The sequence below is a fragment of the Oncorhynchus mykiss genome, unplaced genomic scaffold (assembly GCF_013265735.2).
Source record: "Oncorhynchus mykiss isolate Arlee unplaced genomic scaffold, USDA_OmykA_1.1 un_scaffold_216, whole genome shotgun sequence".
Classification (NCBI taxonomy): domain Eukaryota; kingdom Metazoa; phylum Chordata; class Actinopteri; order Salmoniformes; family Salmonidae; genus Oncorhynchus; species Oncorhynchus mykiss.
In genome coordinates this window covers 418,111-435,702 of record NW_023493686.1, presented here as the reverse complement: position 1 = coordinate 435,702, position 17,592 = coordinate 418,111, and the positions used below count along the sequence as shown (strand labels likewise).

Here is a 17,592-nt window from a genome sequence, read left to right as displayed (position 1 = left end):
GGTTTACAAGATTTTACTATCAAAGAGTTACAGGGTCTGTTGAGAGGTAGTGTCCCGTCCTCCCAGGCTGTTGGCATTGTGCAGGAGCAGATATTGTCAAAGTAGTGGAATGGGCTAGTAGGTTTTTAATGAGTGTAAGTGGAAGCTGCAGAGAATTACATGGGTGTATGACATTTTACTAAAGAAGAGTTATATGTTAATGAGATTTATATGAAATAGTGGGATACCAGTGGAGGCTGGTGGGAGGAGCTATAGGAGGACAGGCTCATTGTAATGGCTGGACTGGAATAAATGGAACGGAGTCAAACGTGAGCTTTGTTCGAATACTCATACTAACCATACTATTTGCAATGTAAATTGAGTATGTAGTATGTTTTTTGGTCATAGTATGGATATAGTTAGTATGCTGAAAGTTCCAAGATGTCGTACTAAATTCGCCAAAATACGAAGTATACAAGCAGTGGACACTGTTTCTGTGCTTTTAGGGCCCATAATGCAATTCTTTCAAAAATAGGCGTGGCTTCACAATGTTTTCAGATTTGAAGAAAATTAAATAAAATATGCAGCCGAAGTCCGATGAGAGTGGATACAAATTCATTACTTTAACCAATTATGTCAAATGTTAAGAAAATGTTGAGAAATGTAATAAAGTAATGACTTGTCAAATAAGTTACACGTTATGTTGGCTGACAATTTGTTAGCTACGCTATCCTTACATCAGCATTATCAGCATAGCATTACATCAGTATGTACCGGTATGTTAGCTAGTTACTTAAAGTTAGTTGGCTACTAATACATCAAATACATAATTCTGTCTAGTTTGAGTGTGCCGCTCAACACCTATTGAATATATGGCCGGTGTTAGTAAAAGTAGGCCCAAAAAAAGTGTTAAATGGTCAGAGTGAGGTGTTCTCTCATTTGTGTTTGGAGCTAGCTAGCTAGCCAGTTAGCTCGGGTGCTTGACTGCCATTGTGAGGTCAGAACTCGTGAGGTCAGAACCTTACTCCTGATTTACAAAAAAGGCCCAGAGCTCACTCTGGCACTCCAGATTGAATTTACAAACACACCAAAATCGTAAAATTTCAGCTAGTTATTTTTTATGCCAACAAGCTAGCAAGAAGTTGCATAGCAACAGCATCAACTTCCGGTAGACAGGTGAAGCGCTAGTACTCTCAACTGAAAGGATACCGTTCGGTTACAGTGTACTAAAATGAACTAATAGTATGTACTCATTGTGTAGTATTCAAACACAGCTATGGTTTGTATATGTTTGATAACGTCCCATGTATTCCATTCCAGCCATTACAATGAGCCCGTCCTCCTATAGCTCCTCCAACCAGCCTCCTCTGTGGTATACAGGTGTCGGGCTGGTTGGTGGCCAATTTTTTTCTCCCTCTGTTTGTATCATAAATGTAACGTGATTGAACACACACTATCGCACAGTAGGTGGCGGCATCCACAAACAAAATGTGTGAACGCCATGATACCAAAGAAGAAGATATAACCCACCCTCGCCAGCCTTCCTTCTGAGAAGCAGTCAGTCAACCGGCTGTTGCATTTTTCGGTTATCGATTGGTCTTGTCTGGACCGTGAAGTCGCGGGAGAGTTTGGACAAAAATGGTGGATAAATAAAATAGAGTTCACTAAGGCCGTTTAAAAAAAGTATCAATTTACGGTCTGGGTGGCGCTCCCATAGACACCAATGCGATAGCAGCTGGGTCTGGTCTGCTTTGTTCATTGATTGAACCAGAAAAAACAGCGACTGGATTGGAATCCTTCCTGTCCCCCTCAAAAAAACGTGACTAGCTAGCATATTGACGCCGATAAATACAGAAACAAATGGCTTTGAATGGTACGTTTTTATCAAATAATTAGCTACTAGTTACTATTCTTAAAATGTGAGGTAACGTTAGTTAACGTTGCAGTAGTTTGTCAGCTAACACTAGTTAGCTAACTAGCTAGTTTGTCAGCTAACGCTAGCTATGATTCTTGTTCACTTGCTAAATCTTTTTTTTTTTTGAAAACCTCTCGCTAACTGTCAAAGGTGACCGTTAGGATCGCGTGACAAGAATGGAGGATAATTTGGAGCGCGTGCTCCATTGCGATGACAAGGAGGAGGTAGGTGTATTGTTTACATATAGTAGGGCCTTGTGTAAGCGGTCTTAAAATGTAATGTAGCTAGGCTTATCTTCCTTCTCAAGTAGCATGATAAGTGTGTGTGTGTGTCCCTCCCCAGTTGAGGCGGAAACTGGCCCTGCTACAGAGGGAGTACTCCAGGACAGTTCGGAGATTACAGGTGAGAGATATGGTGTGTAAAGGTGGTAACTGGTGTGTGTGTGGGGGGGGGCTATGTATGTGTGTGTAGTAAGTACCACAACCATGACTGATACCTGTGTTGTGTAGTACTGCACGCGTTTGACAACATTGATGTACATTATCCCCCCTATACACACACACACACAGCGAGCTGAGCGTTCAGATGCCGTGCGGAAGCATGTGAGGAGTCGGATCTCTGAGCAGAACCTCCAGGACCAGACAGACCCAGTCCCTGCCAGCACCTTTCCCAACCCAGCTCTACCTCCCCTCTCACTTGGTAGCCCTGCTAGGACAGCCCCAGGTTCGGCCTCACCACCAGGCCCCGCTGGAGGTCAGTCTGCCCGTATTAGAAGTGCTGTAAAAAAAAAAAAAATGTGATGTTAGCAAATTTGAGTTTACCACTATTATATTATTAAGGTTGTAGTGTGTGTGTTCAGGTTGTATTCAGGTTGTAATGTGTATTGGAAATGACATTGTACTGTGTGTGTATGTGTGCAGACTCGACTGTGGCGGCATCGTGTCCGGTGGAATCTGAGAACCCCAGGCGGAGGAGTCCGTCCATCCGCTTCCTCCTCCCTGTCGATGACTCTTGCCCTCGGACACCTGACCTTAACCCTCACAGACGAAGCCACTCCCTCCGGCTGAGGTCACGGAGAAGCCGGCTGCGCTGGGAGCGGACGGGGAGGGTCCAGGGCGGCGAGGGGGCAGGGGGGAGGTACGACACTGAGACCAGCGAGGATGGGCTGGAGCTGGAAGCACAAACAGAGAAAGAAGAGGATGGAGAGAAGAGAAATATGGAGGAAGAGAAGGAGGGTGTAAAGAAAGAGCTAGAGAGGGAGGAGAATGAGAGGGAAATTCCAGATAAAGAGGCAATGAAACAGAGCGATGGAGAGGAGAGAGAAGAACAGAGGACATATGGACAGAAGGAGATCGGTTCACCCCTTCCTTCTCTGAGGAGAGATGGAGAGAATGAGAGAGAAGAGGGAAGTGATTCAGGAGCTGAGGGAGTCTCCGTGTTAGGGGCTGTTGGGTTGTGTAACACTGGGCGAGTCCTGGACTCGTGCACCCTGGTGGAAGGTCTGCCGTTCCCAGTAGAATACTACATCAGAACCACAAGACGCATGGCCTCTTCACAGAGCCACAGGTTAGTGGTCACCTTTTAACATCTGTTGTTTTTATACTTGATTGTATTGTATTGTACTCTATTGTTGAGTACTACTTCAGAACCACTAGACGGCGACGCATGCCTTCGTCTCAGATCCACAGGTTGCCTGGGTGATTCCACGCCAGGGTGGGACCAATATATATTTTTGGTATCTCTGATTGTTCTGGCAATTCTCACACATACATTTAATCGGGAGGAAGAATGTTTGATATGATTTTTACATTTGTGTCATGGCCCCCATTTAATCAATTTTAGAATAAGGCTGTAGCTAGGGATTAAATGGTTACTGGTTTCACGATTTAACCACGATAAAATTCCCGGCGATTAGTATTATCGTTTCAAATGTATATTCTGATTAAAACTGTGTTTGATTACCGCGGCTTGCAGAAGTCTGATGCAACGCGGGTTTGGTTTTGTGTGAAACCATGGCGGAAGGCAGTGATGGCGCTCTGGAGATTTTTCAGCCTTCTAAGAGGACCAAATCTGAACTGTGGTTGTATTTAGGGTTTTCCCCTGAGTGCTGAGGGAAACTTAATCGAAAATGGTCACCCTGTCTGCAGAACATGCAACAAAATAATTGCTGCCAAAGGTGGCAACACTTCAAATCTCTCGAGTCATCTTCGTGACCATCACCCACTACTTTATAGCGAATGCAAGGTAAGTTAACTTTTAGCTCAATGCATGATGTGGGGACTTTGGGGTTGGGGGATATGTCATGGTTGGTCTAACTTGCTAATAGCTTGTCAATAATGTAAACTGAAGCGTTCAGTGTTACCTAGTCCTGTAAAAACACGTTGATCTGCTGTATGGGTCGTGTGTCTGCAGACTATTCTCCCATTGCACACGATAACGCGTTCTGTAGTTTAGTCACCCAAACAACATGTTTTGTTCATTTAAAATCCGTCAGTCGACGACTTGGTTGTTAGATTGTTATAACAGGTTAAACACTATAGACTCCAATACAAGACTCCTGTATTTAGGTCAATTGTTGGGCTCACTGCAATTACTATCACTGTCCTCTTAAGACTCATTTGTATTTATGTCAATTGTGAATGGGGTCATTGCATATACTCAAATGCAACACAGAAGATAGACTGTGTGAGTTTATAATTATAATCTAACACATAATAATAATAATAATAATAATAATAATAATAATAATAATAATAATAATAATAATAATACATGTGTTATTCCCTTGTTTACAGAGGGTCGTGCAGCAAACCCAGTGATGCTACTGGTCCCTCCTCATCTACAGTTGTGACACAGACACTCCAGTAACCATTTAAAAGGCAGGCTGCTTATGCAGCCACATCAACACATGCTCAAGACCTCACTGCAGCCCTTTCATATTACATTGCAAAGGACATGATGCCATTTCATAGTGTTGAGAGGCCTGGCTTTCTGAGGCTGATGAAGGTTGCTGTGCCCCACGACAAAAGTGCCATCACCAACATTATTTTCCAAGACTGAAATCCCAAACCTGTACAACCAGGTTAAAGCCGATGTTGGAAAAAGTTTGGCTCAAGGCACATGGTTTGCTGCAACTACTGACCTCTGGACCAGTGAAAGTGGGGGTGGTCAACCCTACATCAGCTTCAGTTATCCATTACCTCACCCCAGACTGGCAACTGGAATCAAACTGCCTGGAAACACAGTTCTTCCCAGAAGATCACTCTGCTCACAACATCAGAGTTTTTTTGAGAATATGTCCTGGACCACATCACCTGTTCTGGTGGAAACGGATACGGAGCCGTCCCTGACTAAGGAGATGAAAAGGGTAATGAGAGAAGACCTTAACAACATCCACAGAGAAGGCAAAGAGAGTCATGCACATGGCTTGTTTCATTGACCCCTGCTTCAAAAGGAGCTTGTTAGATGAGCCTGAGGCTGCAAACGTTGACACTGACCGCTGTGTCCAGGAGGCTTTGAAGCTGACAGCTGTACAAGTCAGGGAATAACCACAAAGCACCAGCAGCGCCTCCACCACCACCCCCACAGCGGCATCGGGGGGGAAAGGCCTGGCTGGGTTGCTGAGAAGGATTACCTCAACAAGGCAGCAGAGAGGTGAAGAGGGTCAGATTCTGACCTCCCCAGAAGACAGAGTGAAAGAAGAGATCAAGGTCTACCTGTCTCTGCCACCCATTCCAGCTGAAGAGGATCCACTGGTGTAGTGGAGAGGTTCTGCATCAGAGCTGCCTCGCCTTGCCAGGGTTGCCAGGAAGCTTTTATGCATCGCAGCAACCAGCAGTCAGAGAGAGTGTTCAGTGCCAGCGAGCACTTTGTCTCCCCTTGCAGATCCCTATTTAAACAGGACGAAGTAAATATGTTGACATTTTTACATTTCAGTTTCAAGTGAACAAAGATGCAGGATGTTAAGCCAGCAGCACCTTGTTTCTATATGAAGGAGAGAACAGACATACAGGATGTTAGGCCAGCAGCACCTTGTTTCTATATGAAGGAGAGAACAGACATACAGGATGTTAGGCCAGCAGCACCTTGTTTCTATATGAAGGAGAGAACAGACATACAGGATGTTAGGCCAGCAGCACCTTGTTTCTATATGAAGGAGAGAACAGACATACAGGATGTTAGACCAGCAGCATCTTGTTTCTATATGAAGGAGAGAACAGACATACAGGATGTTAGGCCAGCAGCACCTTGTTTCTATATGAAGGAGAGAACAGACATACAGGATGTTAGGCCAGCAGCACCTTGTTTCTATATGAAGGAGAGAACAGACATACAGGATGTTAGGCCAGCAGCACCTTGTTTCTATATGAAGGAGAGAACAGACATACAGGATGTTAGACCAGCAGCATCTTGTTTCTATATGAAGGAGAGAACAGACATACAGGATGTTAGGCCAGCAGCACCTTGTTTCTATATGAAGGAGAGAACAGACATACAGGATGTTAGGCCAGCAGCACCTAGTTTCTATATGAAGGAGAGAACAGACATACAGGATGTTAGGCCAGCAGCACCTTGTTTCTATATGAAGGAGAGAACAGACATACAGGATGTTAGACCAGCAGCACCTTGTTTCTATATGAAGGAGAGAACAGACATACAGGATGTTAGACCAGCAGCACCTTGTTTCTATATGAAGGAGAGAACAGACATACAGGATGTTAGGCCAGCAGCACCTTGTTTCTATATCAAGGAGAGAACAGACATACAGGATGTTAGACCAGCAGCACCTTGTTTCTATATGAAGGAGAGAACAGACATACTGGATGTTAGGCCAGGAGCACCTTGTTTCTATATGAAGGAGAGAACAGACATACAGGATGTTAGGCCAGCAGCACCTTGTTTCTATATGAAGGAGAGAACAGACATACTGGATGTTAGGCCAGCAGCACCTTGTTTCTATATGAAGGAGAGAACAGACATACTGGATGTTAGACCAGCAGCACCTTGTTTCTATATGAAGGAGAGAACAGACATACAGGATGTTAGACCAGCAGCACCTTGTTTCTATATGAAGGAGAGAACAGACATACTGGATGTTAGGCCAGCAGCACCTTGTTTCTATATGAAGGAGAGAACAGACATACAGGATGTTAGGCCAGCAGCACCTTGTTTCTATATGAAGGAGAGAACAGACATACTGGATGTTAGGCCAGCAGCACCTTGTTTCTATATGAAGGAGAGAACAGACATACTGGATGTTAGGCCAGCAGCACCTTGTTTCTATATGAAGGAGAGAACAGACATACTGGATGTTAGACCAGCAGCACCTTGTTTCTATATGAAGGAGAGAACAGACATACAGGATGTTAGACCAGCAGCACCTTGTTTCTATATGAAGGAGAGAACAGACATACTGGATGTTAGGCCAGCAGCACCTTGTTTCTATATGAAGGAGAGAACAGACATACTGGATGTTAGACCAGCAGCACCTTGTTTCTATATGAAGGAGAGAACAGACATACAGGATGTTAGACCAGCAGCACCTTGTTTCTATATGAAGGAGAGAACAGACATACTGGATGTTAGGCCAGCAGCACCTTGTTTCTATATGAAGGAGAGAACAGACATACAGGATGTTAGACCAGCAGCACCTTGTTTCTATATGAAGGAGAGAACAGACATACTGGATGTTAGGCCAGCAGCACCTTGTTTCTATATGAAGGAGAGAACAGACATACTGGATGTTAGGCCAGCAGCACCTTGTTTCTGTATGAAGGAGAGAACAGACATACAGGATGTTAGGCCAGCAGCACCTTGTTTCTATATGAAGGCGAGAAGAGATAAACAATCAGTGTTGTTCGTTTGATTTGTTTAGATATTGTGTTATGTTAATGTCATCACCTGCACATTGGATGTGTTTACATATGGTTGTATTGTTCTGACATGCACATTGGATGTGTTTACATATGGTTGTATTGTTCTGACATGCACATTGGATGTGTTGACATATGGTTGTATTGTTCTGACATGCACATTGGATGGGTTTACATATGGTTGTATTGTTCTGACATGCACATTGGATGTGTTTACATATGGTTGTATTGTTCTGACATGCACATTGGATGTGTTTACATATGGTTGTATTGTTCTGACATGCACATTGGATGGGTTTACATATGGTTGTATTGTTCTGACATGCACATTGGATGTGTTTACATATGGTTGTATTGTTCTGACATGCACATTGGATGGGTTTACATATGGTTGTATTGTTCTGACATGCACATTGGATGTGTTTACATATGGTTGTATTGTTCTGACATGTACATTGGATGTGTTTACATATGGTTGTATTGTTCTGACATGTACATTGGATGGGTTTACATATGGTTGTATTGTTCTGACATGCACATTGGATGTGTTTACATATGGTTGTATTGTTCTGACATGCACATTGGATGTGTTTACATATGGTTGTATTGTTCTGACATGCACATTGGATGTGTTTACATATGGTTGTATTGTTCTGACATGTACATTGGATGTGTTTACATATGGTTGTATTGTTCTGACATGTACATTGGATGGGTTTACATATGGTTGTATTGTTCTGACATGTACATTGGATGTGTTTACATATGGTTGTATTGTTCTGACATGTACATTGGATGTGTTTACATATGGTTGTATTGTTCTGACATGTACATTGGATGTGTTTACATATGGTTGTATTGTTCTGACATGTACATTGGATGGGTTTACATATGGTTGTATTGTTCTGACATGCACATTGCTTTACTTGTGTTGCTTAAGGTTGTGTTCATTAAAACCTGCACTAAGGAAACTTGGTGGCGCCATCTTTAATGTTAATGATATTATTTTAAAGTGCATAGTGCTGATAATTGTATTTGTTTGTTGGTTTTCAGTATAAAACTTGGTGAAATGATTTCAGTGTATCACTACTTTTTCAACATTTCCAGCACATCTTAACAATATCGCGATAATACTGATAACCGCGATAATACTGATAATACAGATAACCGTCATCATTTTGGTCACTATAATGGTGATATGAAATGTTCACACAGTTTCAACTCTAGCTGTAACGTAACACAAAGTGTTAAAAGTCCAGGGGTCTGTATACTTGATGAATGCACTGTATATTAGGTAAACCAAAGGAAATGCCTATCTAAAGCATTGTGGCCACCATAATAGCGCCGTTGTAAAGATTCTTTACGTGTCTGGAACTCAATTGGAGGGATGCATAATCATTCGTCCACGTGAAATTCCATCATTTAGCGTTTTCCGCCACCACCAACAAAACGCCGTCTCAGTAATTTGAATGTGAGGGTGTTCCGTGTGAGCCTGCTCCGTCTTGTCTGCGGTTCACAAATCTAATGTAAGGTGTTTTGTTAATGCTACTTTCAGAGACCTGCAGGCTGTCATTCTGAACCAACTCAACAGGGGGCACCACAGAAGGAGCAAGGTCCGGATGTCTAACACACACTCACTCTCAACTTCACACTCCGAATCACTAGCACAACCCTCCAATCACCGCCAGTGCTCCAGTCAACTGACCTCAAACTCACCGACCAATCGCACACCGGTCGAGGAGCCATCAGCCAATCAGATGCTTACCGCTGAGTCAGGGACCAATCAGAGTGAGAGTTTACCCTCCAGAGCCTGCAGTGTTCGGCCTATCAGAGGCCGGAGGAGGAGAGGAAGGAGGCCGAAACTGGGCCGCTCTCTAAGTTTGGACTCGGATCCTCCAGCACCAGTCCCAGACAACACCCAGACCCCGGCCGCTATTAGCCCAGCCTCACAGCCTCTCCCTGGGGGTGGATGTACGGAGCGCTGGCCTCTCTCTGGAGGTGTGGAGGAACAGCTTTATCCCATCTTCAGAAGGAGCTGTGTCTCTCCCCTCATTCACACAGCAAAGCAGAGCAAAGGTGGGACTGAGCCGTGTGGTGTATCTGAAGGCTGTTACACTTCACTGTGACTTCAATTATCAGCTAACTTTTTCATCCTTTCACTCTTGTTCTGTGTGTGTGTGTGTGTGTGTAGAGAGTGTGTGGTCTCTCCTTCTGCCCTCCTCCCTCTCCCCTGGAGGACCAGCAGTGCACCCTGGGAGTCTGGGCCGCGTCATCTCAACCTTTGACCTCCAGGATTTCCATCTCCCCGACGACCAGTTCGGACAGCTAAAGCTCCAGAAGCTTCGCGCCTCGTCTGCCGTTGCCGAACCGGAACCCTTCTCACCTTACAACATGCGTCGTCGCCGCAACAGAGGCTCGGTCCACGGTCTCCACGGCGACACAGGCGGTCAGATGTCTAAAGCGCCTACGCCTGAGCCCCTCCCTCTCAGCCTCACCCCTCCTGTCACAGACTGCGTCACTCCGGTAGAACAGTCTATAGACAGATCTTTAGGCCAGCATCTTATAGACCACCCTATAGGCCAGCAGTCTACAGACGCACTAGACCATTCTACAGACCTCCATTCGGAGTACCATTCAGTTTGCCAGTTTACAGACCACCTTGTAGACCAGCCTACTGGCCATCAGTCTACAGACCACCTTGTAGACCAGCCTACTGGCCATCAGTCTACAGACCACCCTGTAGACCAGCCTATAGGCCATCAGTCTACAGACCAGCCTACTGGCCATCAGTCTACAGACCTTCCTGTAGACCAGCCTATTGGCCATCAGTCTACAGACCAACCCGTAGACCAGCCTATTGGCCATCAGTCTACAGACCAACCCGTAGACCAGCCTACTGGCCATCAGTCTACAGACCACCCCGTAGACCAGCCTACTGGCCATCAGTCTATAGACCAACCCGTAGACCAGCCTACTGGCCATCAGTCTATAGACCACTCTGTAGGCCAGCCTATAGGCCATCAGTCTACAGACCAGCCTACTGGCCATCAGTCTACAGACCACCCTGTAGACCAGCCTATTGGCCATCAGTCTACAGACCAACCCGTAGACCAGCCTACTGGCCATCAGTCTACAGACCAACCCGTAGACCAGCCTACTGGCCATCAGTCTACAGACCACCCCGTAGACCAGCCTGTAGGCCATCAGCTTACCGTTTTAGTAGGCCAGTCTATAGACTTTCCTTCAGTAGACCAGCAGACAGGCCGACTCACTACTGAGTGCCCTTCCCTTCAAACTGAAACCAAGACCGAGTGCCCTCCCGAGTGTCCATCCTTCCACACAAAGACTAAATGCCTTTCTCCGTGCCCTACGGAGTTCCCTGTCGAGTGCCTTACCAAATGTCCTTCCGTGTGCACTACTGAGTGCCCTTCCCTCCGGACGGAGACAGATGCAGAGTGTGCTGTCCCCCCCAGCCCTTCCCTGCTCCTCCTTAGCCCCTCCCTAACCAGCCACACCCCTCACGGACACACCCTTTCCCTCTCCTCCATTCCCCCCTTACCTTCCTTAGGGATGACCCCTAGCCCCTTGACCCCTAACCCCAACATACCCCTCTCCCTCCCTGACAGCCCCCCATTACCTTCTTTAGAGGCGGTGACTCACATCCTCTCCTGCCCCCCCACTCTGACCCTCCCTCTCTCCTGCCCTCCCTGCCGCCCCACTCTGACCCTCTCCTGCCCTCCCACTCTGACCCTCCCCCTCTCCTGCTCTCCCTGTCCCCCTACTCTGACCCTCCCCTTCCCCTCTAGTCCCTCCACCCAAGCCCTCTCTCCTCCCTCCCTCTCTCCCTGCCCATCTCCAATCATCCCTCTCTCCTCCTCCCCTCCCTCCCTCGCTCTCTGCCACCCCAGCCTGGTTGATTCCCTGCCCCAACTTTTGCTCCCTCCCACTCCTCTACTACTGCCTCAATCTCTCCCTCCAACCCCAAATACACCCCCTCCATCGCCCCCTATCCAGCTTCTTCGCCAGCCAGCTCCCTCTCTCCACTCAACCAGACAGGCCACCGAGGAGAGAGGAGAGGGAGAGGAGGAGAGAGCGTTGAGGAAAAAAGAGGAGAAGAGGAGGGATGGGATGACAGAGGAGGGTGTCTTAAAGCTCTCTCACACACTGAAGGTCAATACTGTGATGACAAGCCATTGTTGTGTATTTCAACATCCATGTCACCACTCACTTCAGAGAATGTCTGTGTGTGTAATAATAATGTGTGTGTGTGTGTGTCTAGGCCCCTGCAGGAGGCAGCCTGGTGGATGTCTGCTGTGTGTCGTGGTTGTCAGTAGGTGTATGTGTAGCGGTGGCAGAAGAGTGGGAGGTGTGTGTTTGGGGTCAGAACAACCCCCCACACTGGAGACGACTCCACACCTGGACCTTCATAGAAGTAACTTTGTGTTGTGTGTCTTTGTGTGTGTGTGTAACAACTGTGAGTTTATATTGTTCATGGGTGTTTCTGTGTTTAATGAGTGTGTGTGTAACAGCTGTGTATTAGTCAAAGGTTTGGACTCATTCAAGAGTTTTCCTTTCTTTAGTGAAGACATCAAAACTAGGACATAACAAATATGGAATCATCTAGTAACCAAAAAAAGTGTTAAACAGATCAATATAAACAAAAATATTTTATTTTTGAAATTCTTCAAAGTATCAACCCTTTGCCTTGATGACAGCTTTGCACACTCTTGCCATTTCATAGTTTTGATGTCTTCACTATTATTCTACAATGTAGAAAATAGTACAAATAAAGAAAAACCCTTGAATGAGGAGGAGAGTGAAAGGAACCGTGCAAGCTAACAGGCTGGCCACAAACAGACAAATAACGGAGCAGAACGGCATCTCAGAACACACAACTCATGGATCCTTGTCATTGATTGGCTATTGCAGCAGACGACCACACCGGGGTCCACTCCTATCAGCTAAAACCAAGAAGAAGAGGCTCCAGTGGGCACGCCGTCACCAACACTGGATGAGAGGAGTGGAAAAGCATCACCTGGAACAGCGACTTCAGTTTACTTGAGTGGCCTGGTCAGTCCCCAGACCTCAACCCTGTAGAGCATCTGTGGGATGAGATGTTGGTAGCATGAATGTACTGCCGTCCAATCAGCAGCAACTGCGTGATGACATCACATCAGCATGGACCAACGTCCCTGTGGAACGTTTCCCACACCTTGTTGAAAACCCCCCCAAAATTCAAGCTGTTCTGGAGGTGACCGATACTAGATAGGTGTACCTAATAAACTGTCCAGTGAGTGTACATTGTATGTGTGTGTGTGTTTAAGTCAGTGATGTCAGTGTTTCCTGTGTCGGACGCTCCTGGGCTTCTGTGTGTGACTCTGGGCCAGCTGGAAATCAGAGAGGCCAGGTACTACACCCCCCCGCCACACACACATACTGCTACCACTCCCCCATCCCACACACATACTGCTACCACTCCCCCACCCCACACACATACTGCTACCACTCCCCCATCCCTCTTTTTCTTCCCGGTTCTTCTTTCTCTTCTTCTTTGCTTGTCAGTCTCTGTGTTCATGCGTCTGTAAATGTTTATATTAATATTTGTGTGTGTCTGCGCACATGTATCTCTGTGTGTGTAGGGTACTGTGCTGCTCCAGTCTGTCCCAGGCGGTGCTGTGTGAGGGGGAGATCCACATGGTGGTGGGCATGTCCAACCGAAGGCTGGTTAGCTCCTCCTACTCTGTCGCCACAACCCCGCTGCAGGTCTACACACTGACACAGGATGGCAGGTAACCATGGGTGACCAGGGTCTTCTGTCGTCTGGCATGGTTAATGCTGTGTGTGTGTGTACTCTATCTCTGTCTTTCTGACCTCTCTCAGGCTGCAGGCCTGCCTGTCTTTGGTCTGTCCTACTGAGCGCGTGCAGACCGTGGCGGCGGTGGAGGGACAGACTGACGCTCTGATTGGCTCAACCCACGGAGGACATGTTGTTCTGTGGTGAGCAAAAGAACGTAGCTAATTCAGTGCTTCCTGGTGCTGGGGACCTAAACGGTGGCACCCTTGTGGTTATTTTAATAATAATTTTAATAAGTGGTGTCGTTCTAGGGCAAAAACACCTCTTTAGGTCCCCGGGACCAGGATGCTCTAATTGAAAGGTTTTCAAAGACACTTTACACTGGTTTTGTAGACAGCTGCTTTATCAAGGAACGCTTTTACTTCCAATGACTAATGTGTGCTTGTCTCACCTATCTTAGTGGAATGCACTGACTGTAAGTCTCTCTCTGGATAAGAGCCATCTGCTAAATGCCTTCTCAAGCCTGTTTACAGTTGAATGAGAATCTTCTCCGTTAACTGCTCGTGTGTGCGTGTGTGTGTGTGTGTGTGTGACAGGAACGTGACGACGGGGCAGCTGCTGCGGAGCATCAATCTGGGAGATGGTTTCACGGATACGACCTGCCTCCGAGGATACTCCCTCTGCGTGAGTGTGTGTGTGTAGTATCTGTACCAGAAAGAGTGTGTTCGTTCCTACTATAATGTGTGAGAGAACCTACAGGACATGGGAGAGTTTCTGATCTTCGTGTGTTTGTGTTCTCACCATGTCATTCCCCATGTCTAACCAACAGCCTCCACCCACCTTGACTGAATAGTGATCAGGTTGTCATGTCCCACTCTGTCCTACGAAACCTCCCAGTGTCTGCGTCCCAAACCACCCAATTCTCTGCCCTTTCTCTATGTGCACTCTCTCCCACACACATTTAAAGCATTTACTGTCCATAACCCATCCATGGGTTAGAGGGAGTGTCCACTACTTTCCTTCTAAATCCATGAAGGGAAGTGAACAAGTGTATTGTGAGAGTACAGAGAATTGAGACAGTCAACGTGTAACTCAAATTGTATTTGTGACGTACGCCGAATACAACAGGTGTGTAGATCTTACCGTGAAATGCTTACTTACAAGCCCTTAACCAATAATGCTGTTCAAGAAATAGTTAATCAAAATATTTACTAAATAAACTAAAGTAAAAAATAAATAAATAATAATAAATCAAAAAGTAAAACAGCACATTTACATAACAATAACGAGGCTAAATACACGGGGAACTGGTACCGGGTCAATGTGCTGGGGTACCTTTGTAGATATAGTGATGGTATGTACAGTCATGATGTTGTCCTGTTTTATTTGTTGTTTTTTTTGTGTTTTTTTGTGAAGTGTGTTGAGACCTGGAGAAATGCACTTTGAATGAATTTTGATTTGTCATGTCACCGTTCGTCCTACAGGGGGTGCTGTTTGTCCTGTTGCAACACCCGTCCCTGTGTGCTGTGGAGGAGGAAGAGGGAGGGGCTCTGTTCTCGCTGGTCGCCACCAACCCTCTGACTGGCACCGTCGCCCTGGCAACCAGACTAGGCCTCCCCAAAGCCTGCACCGGGAGGTGAGAGGGGGAGGAGGAAAGGGAGAGTTGGCAGGAAGAGGGAATTGTGTGTTAACCTCTCTCTCGTTTGTGGGTGTGTGTTTATTCTGTGTGTGTGTTCTCTCCCTAGGCTGGTGGAGGTTGATGTCCATGGATCCAGTGTGATTGGGGTTTTCCGGTCCGGCTCCGTGTGTGTGTGGCAGCTTGGGGGGCGTCAGGGCCAGCAGGGGGTCTGGTTCCCAGAGCTGGGGTGTCAGCTCGCCCGTTGGGGGGCGCAGGGAACTGTCCTGACAGCACACCTCAATGGAGACGTCTGCTTACACCGCTACAGACCACTCTGAACAACTACAGACCACTATAGAACACTCTGAACAACTACAGACCACTCTGAACAAGTACAGACCACTATAGAACACTCTGAACAACTACAGACCACTATAGAACACTCTGAACAACTACAGACCACTATAGAACACTCTGAACAACTACAGACCACTCTGAACAACTAGAGACCACTCTGAACTACTAGAGACCACTATAGACCACTCTGAACAACTACAGACCACTGTAGAGCACTCTGAACAACTACAGACCACTGTAGAGCACTCTGAACAACTACAGACCACTCTGAACTACTGTTATACATGCCAGAGAGGTATGTTTGTTCTACCAAACACATTTCTATCTGAAGGTTGTCCAACGTGTCCTGCTGAATGCAGCCCAGAAGGGTCTGCTACATAGCAGGAACAATGAGTTAGCGCTCTAACTTTGATAAGCAACCAGAAATAACTATTGATTTTCTGGTTCATTAAGAAAGCTAAACTTAGATATGTGTTTTTGGTTGTTTTATTATGCCATGCACTTAATATATTTCTATAAAACAAGTTATTTCAGAATATTTAGGCAAGTTAGCTGGGTAACACATTGATCTTGCTTTGTCGTAAACACCTGCAACCGTGACCTCTGGTGCTGAATCACATTTTGATTCTGATTCTTCTGAATCACTTTCTACCACATCCAAATGACATGGTTCAACTGTTTGGTTCCTGAGTCTGTTCCATATGTTCCTACATATAAATGACATGGTTCAACTGTCTGGTGCCTGAGTCTGTTCCATATGTTCCTACATATACAGTGGGGCAAAAAAGTATTTAGTCAGCCACCAATTGTGCAAGTTCTCCCACTTAAAAAGATGAGGCTTGTAATTTTCATCATAGGTACACTTCAACTATGACAGAGAAAAAAAAATCCAGAAAATCACATTGTAGGATTTTTAATGAATTTATTTGCAAATTATGGTGGAAAATAAGTATTTGGTCAATAAAAAAAGTTTATCTCAATACTTTGTTATATACCATTTGTTGGCAATGACAGAGGTCAAACGTTTTCTGTAAGTCTTCACAAGGTTTTCACACACTTGCTGGTATTTTGGCCCATTCCTTCATGCAGATCTCCTCTAGAGCAGTGATGTTTTGGGGCTGTTGCCGGGCAACACAGACTTTCAACTCCCTCCAAAGATTTTCTATGGGGTTGAGATCTGGAGACTGGCTAGGCCACTCCAAGACCTTGAAATGCTTCTTACGAAGCCACTTCTTCGTTGCCCGGGCGGTGTGTTTGGGATCATTGTCATGCTGAAAGACCGAGCCACGTTTCATCTTCAATGCCCTTGCTGATGGAAGGAGGTTTTCACTCAAAATCTCACGATACATGGCCCCATTCATTCTTTCCTTTACACGGATCAGTCGTCCTGGTCCCTTTGCAGAAAAACAGCCCCAAAGCATGATGTTTCTACCCCCATGCTTCACAGTAGATATGGTGTTCGTTGGATGCAACTCAACATTCTTTGTCCTCCAAACACAACGAGTTGAGTTTTTACCAAAAAGTTATATTTTGGTTTCATCTGACCATTTGACATTCTCCCAATCTTCTGGATCATCCAAATGCTCTCTACCAAACTTCAGACGGGCCTGGACATGTACTGGCTTTAAGCAGGGGGACACGTCTGGCACTGCAGGATTTGAGTCCCTGGCGGCGTAGTGTGTTACTGATGGTAGGCTTTGTTACTTTGGTCCCAGCTCTCTGCAGGTCATTCACTAGGTCCCCCTGTGTGGTTCTGGGATTTTTGCTCACCATTCTTGTGATCATTTTGACCCCACGGGGTGAGATCTTGCGTGGAGCCCCAGATCGAGGGAGATTATCAGTGGTCTTGTATGTCTTCCATTTCCTAATAATTGCTCCCACAGTTGATTTCTTCAAACCAAGCTGCTTACCTATTGCAGATTCAGTCTTCCCAGCCTGGTGCAGGTCTACAATTTTGTTTCTGGTGTCCTTTGACAGCTCTTTGGTCTTGGCCATAGTGGAGTTTGGAGTGTGACTGTTTGAGGTTGTGGACAGGTGTCTTTTATTCTGATAACAA

At 45.9% G+C, this 17,592-nt stretch overlaps 1 protein-coding gene across 6 annotated transcripts; it reads left to right on the top strand.

Annotated features, from left to right (window-relative positions):
* The first annotated feature begins 1,114 nt into the window (after positions 1–1,114).
* Positions 1,115–16,269, top strand: LOC110513777 (partner and localizer of BRCA2). Of its 6 annotated transcripts, XM_036972997.1 has the most exons (15): positions 1,154–1,852; positions 2,045–2,118; positions 2,237–2,296; positions 2,464–2,647; positions 2,815–3,460; positions 9,323–9,843; positions 9,959–11,937; positions 12,047–12,199; positions 13,092–13,174; positions 13,407–13,556; positions 13,648–13,764; positions 14,158–14,245; positions 15,046–15,197; positions 15,307–15,509; positions 15,590–16,269. In XM_036972997.1, exons 2-15 carry the CDS (start codon positions 2,071–2,073, stop codon positions 15,595–15,597), a joined length of 4,392 nt encoding a protein of 1,463 aa, XP_036828892.1. In that variant the 5' UTR covers positions 1,154–1,852; positions 2,045–2,070; the 3' UTR covers positions 15,598–16,269. The 6 variants fall into 6 exon arrangements, 4 of the variants coding, with proteins under 4 accessions (XP_036828893.1, XP_036828894.1, XP_036828892.1 ...); XR_005042046.1 differs by lacking the exons at positions 13,092–13,174; positions 15,307–15,509; positions 15,590–16,269 and having other exon boundaries at positions 1,124–1,852; positions 15,046–15,165; XR_005042045.1 differs by lacking the exons at positions 13,092–13,174; positions 15,307–15,509; positions 15,590–16,269 and having other exon boundaries at positions 1,120–1,852; positions 9,959–12,199; positions 15,046–15,165.
* Positions 16,270–17,592: the final 1,323 nt, after the last annotated feature.

Excerpts from the sequence above, each read along its gene's own strand:
- LOC110513777 (XM_036972997.1), top strand. The coding sequence starts at position 2,071 with ATGGAGGATAATTTGGAGCGCGTGCTCCATTGCGATGACAAGGAGGAG. Across the intron at positions 2,297-2,463 it reads GGACAGTTCGGAGATTACAG|CGAGCTGAGCGTTCAGATGC; the intron begins GTGAGAGATATG and ends ACACACACACAG. Across the intron at positions 12,200-13,091 it reads ACACCTGGACCTTCATAGAA|TCAGTGATGTCAGTGTTTCC; the intron begins GTAACTTTGTGT and ends TGTGTGTTTAAG.